General features: G+C 42.2%; 1 protein-coding gene across 1 annotated transcript; it reads left to right on the top strand.

Moving 5' to 3' along the window:
• Positions 1-385: 385 nt before the first annotated feature.
• Positions 386-9,770, top strand: LOC141194318 (gastrula zinc finger protein XlCGF66.1-like). The gene is made up of 4 exons (XM_073662221.1): positions 386-1,683; positions 9,089-9,238; positions 9,368-9,547; positions 9,630-9,770. The coding sequence occupies exons 1-4, from the start codon at positions 1,615-1,617 to the stop codon at positions 9,768-9,770; spliced, it is 540 nt and encodes a 179-aa protein (XP_073518322.1). The 5' UTR covers positions 386-1,614.
• Positions 9,771-11,253: the final 1,483 nt, after the last annotated feature.

The following is an 11,253-nucleotide window of genomic DNA, read 5'->3' as shown; positions in this document are numbered from 1 at the left end:
CATATATGTGGTGGCGGCTCTGCAGGTGGAGGTATGTGGAGATCCCCCATTACTGGGCGCAGGGGGCATTAACCCCTTCAGCACGGAGGCTCTTTTGGGGTCTCTGTGTGGTGTGAACAGTGAGGTAACAGCTGTGGACAGAAGGCGGCTTAGCTGGTTCCCGTCCACATTAGATCCATTCAGACGACTGCAGAATGAAGGACAGAAGCCCAGAGAAGTCCTCACACAACGCCATTATTCCTCTCCTAGCTCCAGCACAATAATGTAGATACTGGTGATGACATTTGGGGGATTTGCAGGAATATGTGGCAGATACTTGCTGGATCTTCTGCTTTCTGGACCGGTTCCACTTGTAAGTCTTATTAACCCTTTCACCTCAGAGTCTGTTTCACCTTCCTTACAGGTCACTTTTTTCAATTCTGACCAGTGTGTGAAGAGTTAAAGCAATGGCAAAGGGAAAAAAATAAAATGTTACTTTTTCCCACAAAAATGTTACTTTACCCCCAAATTTTGTATTTTCCAAAGGGTAACAGGAGAAAGTGCATCATACAATTTGTTGTGCAATTTTTCCTGAGTAAGCCGATATCCCATATGTGGTAGGAAAACGACTGTTTGGGTGTACGGCAGGGGTCGGAAGGGAAGGAGTCCACTTGACTTTTTGTATGCAAAAATGGCTGGAATCGAGAGCGTACCCCATGTTGGGTTTCCAGAGCCCCTGATGTGCCTAATCAGTGGCAGCCCCCCACAAGGGACACCATTTTTGAAGATAGACCCCTCAAGGAATTTATCTAGTTTTGTGGTGAGCACCTGGAACACACAGGTGCTTCACATAATGTTATAATAAGCCGAAGACGAACAACTCCCATACAACAAACTATAATAATTATGTTATTGAACATATATTAAAAAGACAACAATTAAAAACAAAACCAGAATTAAAAAAGGGAAATCTACTGCAAATGAACAAGTAACAGGTAAAAAAGTTTTACTTATAGTTTATGCCAGATGTGAAAATACATATATAGATCCATATGGAGAAATATCTAATAAACACTAACTATATGATTACTTCATAAATAGAAATATAAAGTGCATAGTGCGTGTATGAGCACCACATATCTGTTAGTAGGGTCAGTTCATTTTTTAATGTCTCCCCCGAGTGGGACCATATGGAATCTTATGAAGACTCCAGAAATAAAGATATTTGGTCTCATTCAAAATCCACTACGGCTAGTTGCTAAGGTTATGCTATACAAATACAAAATTAATATTATTATTATTATTATTATTTGTATAGCTCCATTGATTCCATGGTGCTGTACATAAGGAGGGGTTACATACAAAATACAGATATCACTTACAGTAAACAAACTAACAATGATAGACTGGTACAGAGGGAAGAGGACCCTGCCCTTGTGGGCTTACATTTTACTGGATGATGGGGAAGGAGACAGTAGGTTTGGGGGATTGCAGTAGCTCCGGTGTTGTTGAGGTGGCAGCAAGCAAGGTCATGGCAGGCTGTAAGCTTGTTTAAAGAGATGTATTTTCAGGTTCCATCTGAAGGATAAAAGTGTGGTGGATAATCGGACGTGTTGAGGCACAGAATTTCATAGGATGAGGGATATTCGGAAGAAATCTTGGAGGCGATTAACCTCCACCTGTAGAGCCGCCACCACATATATGGTTGGTAGAGACTAAATCCAAGTTGACAAAATATAACTAGTGCTGTGATAGGGTAACAAGAGGTACACAATGTATTCAGGTATATTAATAACCCCTACAGAGCCATCTTTAATTGTTTAGCACAGGCTTTTGCAGAGCCTTTGTACTACCAGTAACATGGAAGCCCCCTATATTTCCATTGACAGAAGACGCACCTGAGCGGGGACTTGCATTTTTTGTAGATTGAATTGAAGCATTTTTTGAAAACATTTTACATAACATTTTCTATCACATTTATCCTGCGCTCTACGCTGAGCACTTACATTGGGGTTTCCATCTACAGTGGGGGAAATAATTATTTGATCCCTTGCTGTTTTTGCAAGTTTGCCCACTGACAAAGACATGAACAGTCTATAATTTTAAGGGTAGGTTAATTTTAACATTGAGAAATGGAATATCCAAAAAAATCAAGAAAATCACATTGTATAAATTAGATATTTTTTTGCATTTGGCAGTAAGAAATAAGTATTTGATCCCTCTGGCAAACAACACTTAATACTTGGTGGCAAAACCCTTGTTGGCAAGCACAGCAGTCAGACTTTGTTTGTAGTTGATGATGAGGTTTGCGCACATGTCAGGAGGAATTTTGGTCCACTCTTTGCAGGTCATCTCTAAATCATTTTGAGGCTGTCGCTTGGCAACTCAGAGCTTCAACTCCCTCCATAAGTTTTCTATGGGACATGACCCCATCCATCTTCCTTTCAGCAAGGTGAAGTCATCTTGTCCCCTTTGATGTTCTTAGGGTTGTACTCATTCTTCTTCTTCCTCCAAACATGGCGAGTTGAGTTAATGCCAAAGAGCTCAATTTTTGTCTCATCTGACCATAGCACCTTATCCCAATAACTCACAGAATCATCCAGGTATTCATTGACAAAATTCAGACAAGCCTGCACATGTGCCTTCCTGAGCAGGGGGACCTTGAGGGCACTGCAGGATTTTAAACCTTTAAGGTGTAATCTGTTACCAATGATTTTCTTGGTGACTGTAGTCCCAGGTGCCTTGAGATCATTAACAAGTTCCAGTCCGTGTAGTTATAGCCTGATCTTTCACCTTCCTCATGATCAAGGATACCCCACGAGGTGAGATTTTGCATGGTGCCCCAGATCGATGTAGATTGACAGTCATTTTGTATTTCTTCCATTGTCTTACTATTGCACCAACAGTTGTCTCGTTCTCACCCAGCATCTTACTTATGGTTTTGTAGCCCATTCCAGCTTTGTGCAGGTCTATAATCTTGTCCCTGACATCCTTAGAAAGCTCTTTGGTCTTGCCCATTTTGTAGAGGTTAGAGTCTGACTGATTAGTTAAATCTGTGGATAGTAGTCTTTTTCAGGTGATTATGTAAGACAGCTGTCTTTAATGCAGGTAATGAGTTGATTAGGAGCGTCTAACTGGTCTGTAGGAGTCAGAACTCATAATGGTTTGTAGGGGATCAAATACTTTTTTTCTCACTGCAAAATGCAAAAAAAATTATCTAATGTATACAATGATATTTTCTTGATTTTATTTTTTGGATATTCTATCTCTCAATGTTAAAATTAACCTACCCTTAAAATTATAGACTGTTCATGTCTTTGTCAGTGGGCAAACTTACAAAAACAGCAAGGGATCAAATAATTATTTCCCCCCACTGTAAATCTCTGAGTGACATGATTCAGATAAAACCCATTCACTATAACGAGGCAGCAGAGTTACTGTGGACTCCATCTCGTCTCTGTTTAGCGTTGTCTTTTTTGGTCTATTGCGCTTTTATGCTCTTAAAAATATGGACACTGCCAAATCATAGGACAGACTTGAGTCCACAATGTCTTAATCTGCCTTATTATAGGGAATCTTCCATTGGGTTTTCCGTCTGAATCACATATTTCAGAGATCTACACGGAAACCCTGATGTAAGCGTAGAGCGCAGGATAAATGTGCGCCAAGCCTTATTGCGATCTTTGGGAGGAAGAATGAACAAATCAACAGCAGGTGAAGAATTGTTTTTATTTATTTTTTATGCCGTTCCTCATGTGGTATAAATGATTAGACGACTTTATTCTATGGGTCAGTGCGATTACAGCGATACCAGATTTATATTGTTTTTTATGTTTGGCTGCTGTCACACACTAAAAGATCCTTTTTTTTTTAGAGCTATAATTTTTCATTATCTCTGCCGACAGAGTCATTTAAGGGTTTGCTTTTTGCGGGACGAGTTGATGTTTTTATTGGTACCATTTTCGGGCATATAACATTTTTTGATCACTTTCTATTCCGATTTTTGGGAGGCAGAATGAACAAAAACAAGCAATTGTTTGGATTTTTTTATCTCGTTCCGCGTGTGCTAAAAGGCAGCTTTATTCTTCTGTTCAGTATGATTACTGCGATACTACGATTATATCATTTTTATGTTTTGGCGCTTTTACACAATAATAACAATTTTATAGAAAATTAATTGTTTTTGCATCGCTATATTTTGACAGCTATATTTTTTTCTTCTCTGCTGACGGAGCTGTATTACAGCTTGCTTTTTGCGTGACAAGATGATGTTTTTTGTGATACAATTTTAATTTAAAATCGACTTTTTGATGGTGTTTTATTTCACTTTTTTGGCAGCTTCATGAAAAACCATAGTTTTTGCCACCTTTTTTATTTTTTACACTGTTCACTGAAGGGGTTAACTAGTGTGACAGTTTTATAGATCAGATCGTTCTGGACGCGGTATTTGAGTACCAGGGGGTGACAGTACGAGAGACATAACCAGTCCGTGATGAAAGCACTGGAATTCTGCCTGACCAAAAATGTATTTTTATTCAATAAGGAGTACTTCCACCAGCTCAGGGGCACCGCGATAGGCAGCCCGTGTGCACCATCGTATGCCAACCTGCTCCTGGGCTAGTGGGAGGAAACTATTGTTTTTGGTGACACTTCGCAGTGCCCTGAGGAGAGTATTATCATGTGGCTCCGCTACATTGATGATATCTTTGTCATCTGGAAGGGCACTGCGGAGACGTTCAAGGATTTTGTCAAGAAACTCAATGTTAACAATATTGGGTTACATTTTATGTATGAGTTGAATTCATCTAGCCTGGCCTTTTTGTACATTAAAATTGAGATCAATTCCAAGGGTGAAATTATCACTAAGGCACATAGGAAAGAAACGGCCACAAATTCCCTCCTGAGGTGGGAGAGCAACCATCCGGCGCCCCTCAGGAGGGAAATCCCCAAGAGACAATATTTAAGAATGCACCAGAATTGCTCTACCTTGCGGTCCTTCGAGAAGCAGGCAGATGACCTCAAGATAAGGTTTAAAGACAGAGGTTACCCCGAAAGAGCCTTGAGGGAGGCAAACAACGAGGCCTTAAAAAACCTGATCAAAGTGAAACTACACGATTCGTCATGAGATATTGCAATAGAGAGGAGGAGATTAGATCAATCCTCCAAAGGAGTATTAAAGATGGACACAGACATGGAAAATGAGATCACACCTTACCCACAAATCACATACCAAAAAGATAAATCTTTGAGGGATAGGCTAGTGCATAGCCAGTATCAGCTGAGAACCACCCCAACTTGGTTGGATAGAGGAATCAAAGGGTGTTTCACATGTGGGGTAAGATGTAAGATGTGTGAATAGATCCAGTCAATCAATGTTCAGAAGCAATGTTACTGGTATCAGGTACTCCATTCGGCACTTCATAAATTGTCGCACTAAGGGCATCATCTATAAGGGCACATGTGAGTGTGTGGTGGAGTACGTTGAAAAAACAAGAAGAGAATTTCGTAGGCGGGTGGGGAAACATATACGAGATATATGGAATAAAAGAGACACACTGGTCGCTAATCACATAAACCTACTGCATCACGGGGATGTAAGGAAGATCCTATTTATGGGGGTCGAGAAAATTACATCTCCGGTGAAAGGAGGTAACTGGGATAGGTCGATTTTACAGAGGGAGACCCGTTGGATTTTCAACCTCAGAACGGTACACCCGAATGGCCTGAATAAGCAAATGTCCTTAACTCCTTTCTTTGAAATAGAGGTGTAATAGGGACATATAGTCAGGGACAGCCGCCGACGAGTGGGGGCGCCATTGCGCAGGACAGGATGCCAACCTCCGCGTTAGGTAGGTGTGCAGATAGAGAGGGAAACGCTAGGGCATTTATAGATCTTTTCCACCCATTCTTTGGCAGTTTGGTTTGGTAGGGCAGTTCTGTATTGACTAGACACACCTGCCCACACTGTAACAAAACCCTCACTGGCGACAACAGTCGCTGATACATAGCACTCTCTTTGATGTCTCCAACATCGTTGACAGCCATCATTTCTGCTCAGCGTGAATCGATTTTAACCAATGAACAGCACTGAAGTCCACTGTTCCCTCGTCCAGCGTAGATGCTACCTGGCCCATGCAAGTCGATGACGCCTGTGCCTGGTGGTGTGGTCAGGAACCCTAGCAGACCACACTGATGTAAACTGTTTCGAATGGTCTGACATGACACTTGGGTGCCTCTCACCTCCCTTAAATGTGCCTGCAGTTGTGTGGCATTATCCAGTTCCGAAAGGCATTGTTCACAATGAAGCAGTCATCAGTGTGGGGTGTGGCCAAAGGATGTCCACTTCTCTGCCTTTCTGTGACTTTTCCACTCTCTCTGTATCTCTATTGCAACCTGCTGATGATGACACTCTGTGACACTCAAAGCTCAGTGACCACTTTCATCTGAAAACATCCTGCTTCAATTCTAACGCCTACATTTTTTGGGCGATTCATGGATCAAACACTTGTGAATTTTGCCATTAGGCTCCTTGTTAGAGAACAGCAAGTTGTGCAAAAAGTTCTGTAGGGTTTCTAGTCACTCAGCTGCGGTTGAGGAAGGCACCGGTTTCATTAAAATGTCCAGGCTAGTTTATTAGAACTTCATAAACCACTCAGCATAAGCTAACAAAAAGACGCCCTTTTCTGGCACAGTGAAAAACAGAAAGTAAATAGTTCAGACAGTGCTGTGGGTTCGCCTACTCAGGTCAGTGTCCTTTAGCAGACAGCCTGGAGGTCTCCACAGTTCCAGTCACAGACACTGAATGAGACACTTGGCCTTCATTTTATCTGCCATACCACACTCCCGGCTGGGACTATGTGAGCCCCACTCTTTGACTGCTCTTAAACTCGGCCCTGATACGCCCTATTAACCCTCAGCACTATCTGTCCTTGAGTCTGCTTTCCAAGGCTTACATCACCGAAGCTACCAACCTCGATGATATATATCTCCCATCAAGCACCTGTGTTACATGCAAGCCGCCTAAGCTCAGATAGGGGCAAGACCGATTACATGAATTCATTGGAATTCTGGGGGAACCGTTATTCCGGGCGACCATAGGCTGCAGCTTCTCTGAGGCACAGGACAGATTCAATTGCTGACCAGACACATTTGAAAGAGTCCTCATAAACGGTAGAACAGTAACATTTAATGAGGCATGGCCAATGCAATGTACATGTCTCTTTGAGCAACAGGCTCCAGTAATAACAGTACAATCTTCTTTGCAGCACAGCAGTACACAGTCTATTATCCTGTAGCATAGTACAGTACAGTTTAGATGCATACACAACCACAGGCTTTTCCTTCACAAGGTCTCAATTGTACACAGCATTCTTTATCCTGCATGGAGATGGGGGGGTTTGATGAGGGAGACGATCCCTATGACAGGATTCCTTCCAGTCCTTATCTTCCTGGTTGACAGTACTCCACACTGTTAGCTCAGGGAGTCTATCTGACCTGTGCTTAGCTTCCCTCCTGACCTGAATTCTGTTTTCTTGCCTTCTGTGAGATACAGATCATAAGCCACCTTTCTCTTCCGCTCTGGACAGACAGTAAACAACTTCCCCACAATCCCCCTGGGGCTCTGCTAAAACACTCCCCTTCTCCTGTGACTGTGTTAACCGCTCTAGTTGCTGGATGCTTCTGGAGCACACTTCCTGTCTCCTGTGCTTGTGTTACTTCTAATAGTTGCTGAATGCTTATAAAGCAACAGCACTACTTCTGCACGTCACACATGTCCGGCGGCCATCTTACAGTACTGAAACATTGAACAGTTGGACATGTGTATCAAAACATTAAGAGATGGTCACATTAAAGAGGTTATCCACTGCAATGTGTAGTTGGCAGATGGATTTAAACCTAGGAAATAAGGCTTTCTTCAAATACCTTGTGTTTCCAAATGTGCCTGTGAGCGGCGCTATCGTTGTCCTCTTAGCACCATCATGTGACCCCCGGCTGCAGTTGCCTCTGATGTCTGGTGACTTCACGTCACGTTCCGGAATTGATTGACTGGGCTGTGGGCGGCGTTTCACCACATGTCACAGCCCAGCATCGTGTGCGCTCTCTCTTCACTGCTTTCATTAACAGAGTGGCGCAAGCCCGCGAGATGCTGGGCTATGAAGTGATGAAACTTCACAGCCCAGTCAATCATTGAGACTGGGACATCGGTGATGTCGGGTCAACTTCCAGTTCTGGGAGTTGTCATTTTTGCCCAGTCTCTTTCTTATGGTGGAGTCATGAACATTGACCTTAACTGAGGCAAGTGAGGTCTGCAGTTCTTTGGATGTTGTTGTGGGGTCTTTTGTGAGCTCTTGGATGAGTCATTGCTGCACTCTTGGGGTAATTTTGATCGGCCGGCCACTACTGGGAACATTCACCACTGTTCCATGTTTTTTGCTATTTGTGAATAATGGCTCTCACTGTGGTTTGCTGGCGTGTCAAAGATTTAGAAATGGCTTTATAACCTTTTGCAGACTGATAGATCTCAATTACTTTGTTTCTCATTTGTTCCTGAATTTCTTTGGATCTCAGCATGATGGCTAGCTTTTGAGGATCTTTTAGTCTACTTCACTTTTTCAGGCAGGTTCTATTTAAGTGATGCCTTGATTGAGAACAGGTGTGGCAGTAATCAGGCCTCTATATGGCGAAATTGAACTCCGCTTCCCAAAGATGTGATAAACCACAGTTAATTTATGTTTTAATGGGGAGTTGGGGGGGGGGGGGGGGCAATCACTTTTTGACACAGGGCTCTGTAGGTTTGGATTTCTTTTTCCCTTAATAATAAAGACCTTCATTTAAAAACTGCATTTTGTGTTTACTTGTGTTATCCTTGTCTAATATTTAAATTTCTTTTGTGATCTGAAACATTTAAGTGTGAAAGACATGTGAAAGAATAAGAAATCAGGAAAGGGGCGAACACTTTTTCACACCACTGTTGGTTTTATTAGTAGATGTAAAGGAATCTAAATACTGTACAATAATCTCCTCATATGTACCCCTTATTATCTCCAGTAATTGTATTATTACACTGGATTTTTATGATGTTACATCGGCTCATCATCTTCTCATTCAGGTCTCTACAATATCGGATCCTCTTAGTGAATATCTTCTATATAAAAGAATTTTCCTGAATTACGCATCAAAGATGGATATGGACAGAGACAAGATGGCGGAGAGGATATTACACCTCACCCTAGACATCCTCTTCCGTCTTACTGGAGAGGTGAGAGATTCTGATGATGTCACATTACACCATTCTTATCTATGGGAATAACAGATGGACAGAACTGGAGAGGTGAGGACTCTGGAAATGTCTGGAGGGAGATTTATTAATGTGTCTCTCCATAACCAGGATTGCACAGTAGTGAAGAAGACTTCTAGTGAGCGCTGTCAGGACCCTGTGTCTGAGGGATGGGGAAGACCCCTGAGCCCAATCACGAGGCCTTCACCTCACCACCTAATACATGAGGACATCAATGACCAGAAGATCCTAGAACTCACCTACAAGATGATTGAGCTGCTGACTGGACAGGTGACACTGCTGAGAATGCTGGGACATTATACAGTAATGCTATGAAGGGATCAGGGGATGACGGTATGATTGCATGTGCCAGGTTCCTATAAGGTGTCAGAATGTCGCCGTCTATTTCTCCATGGAGGAGTGGGAGTATTTAGAAGGACACAAAGATCTGTACAAGGACGTCATGATGGAGGTTCCCCAGACCCTCACATCACCAGGTAATAGACAGGACTAAATACACACGGCCTATAATTATCTGTATGTAAAGAATGAATTCAGTCCCTATATGTGTTTCCTCCAGACCTATCCAGTAAGAGGACAACACCAGAGAGATGTCCCCGTCCTCTTCTTCCACAGGACTGCAAACAAGAAGATCCCAATGTTCCTCAGGCTCATCAGGTAGATGGAGGGAAGGTGTCATGAGATCTCCCCTATGATGTGTAGACGGCTGTGAAGATCTTGTGCTCAGTCTTGTTTTATCCACCAGTATTATATGTTTTATACTTGTGTAATGAGAATGGTGGAGATGGCAGGATTAGAGCTGATCATAGATGTGACTTCTCCATCTGTCTGTGACTTTTATAATATTTGTTTCAGGGTGAAGATCTGATCCATATTAATACTACAGAGACATATGTAAGGGGTGATGAGCGGTGTAAAGATGAGATTTCCACATATGACTACCCAGGTGAGTAGTAATCACTAAATGCAGAGAAGTCACAGATTCTTCTCAGTCACCAGCTGTGGCTGCTTTATTGGTTGTGTAGTCCGGCTGTATCACAATTGTGTGATCACCATTTTGCCTCTAGACCACAACATTCTCTTCCACCCAAAACTGTTTGAATGGCTTTGAACATTGAAAGACCTTTTCCATAGAACTTATAACCTGGAGGATCCACCTACCCCCTGGGATTAGATGATGCTGACCGTTACCTGCCCAGATCTGTAAACTACAAAGTAAAATGACAGCGTATGTAGACTGTGCTGACAAGTGAGAAAATCTCTTGTAGAAAAATATTATGATGGGCCTCTTAGAGAAAGCGGAGGGTAATGATGCTGTTGGCTTCCTAGTTCCCTGATATCTTATTGGATGAATCTACCTTCTCTCCCTTCTGTGCTGTTGAATGTTCTCATATGGTCCCTACAAGACCAGGTCCAGTCTCCCTGACCTAACTTAACTTTTATGATTGAAAATATTAAATGTGCAGTGAGGGCCACGTGTGAATTTCTGTACAATAACAGCAGATTTACCCTTTATCCTGACTTTTCAATTTCTTTTTAAACCGACTAACTTCAAAACAGATTGTGATAAACTATAAAGAAAACATTACACCTGTGCCACGATATATCTCTAAGCTGTGCGTGGCTGATGGCTGTAATATACATTTATTCACGTCTGCAGGAAATGTGTGGCCATGGTTCGAGTCCTGGTTTCATGGATTTGTTGAGGGAGGGCAATAACCCTTCACGGTTGACCAAGTGAGTGTCAAATTATTATATTGATTGCAATCCACAGAAAACCAAACGGAAACAATGTTCTGTATTGGGAGGATTCAAAGAATCTCTGATCCCGTTTATTTTGCTTAGCATTTTATATTGTTTTGAGCATATCAATAGCCAATCAACTCTGCAGCCATACTACAGTACTACAGGCTGACCGATGTTAGTACAATTATTACGGAAACACATATATGGTCATATTAGTTCGAAGCACGATG

Source organism: Phyllobates terribilis, unplaced genomic scaffold (genome assembly GCF_046119375.1).
Source record: "Phyllobates terribilis strain yellow unplaced genomic scaffold, ASM4611937v1 Scaffold_69__1_contigs__length_7402412, whole genome shotgun sequence".
NCBI classification, from domain to species: Eukaryota; Metazoa; Chordata; class Amphibia; order Anura; family Dendrobatidae; genus Phyllobates; species Phyllobates terribilis.
This window is presented reverse-complemented; position numbering and strand designations above follow the sequence as displayed.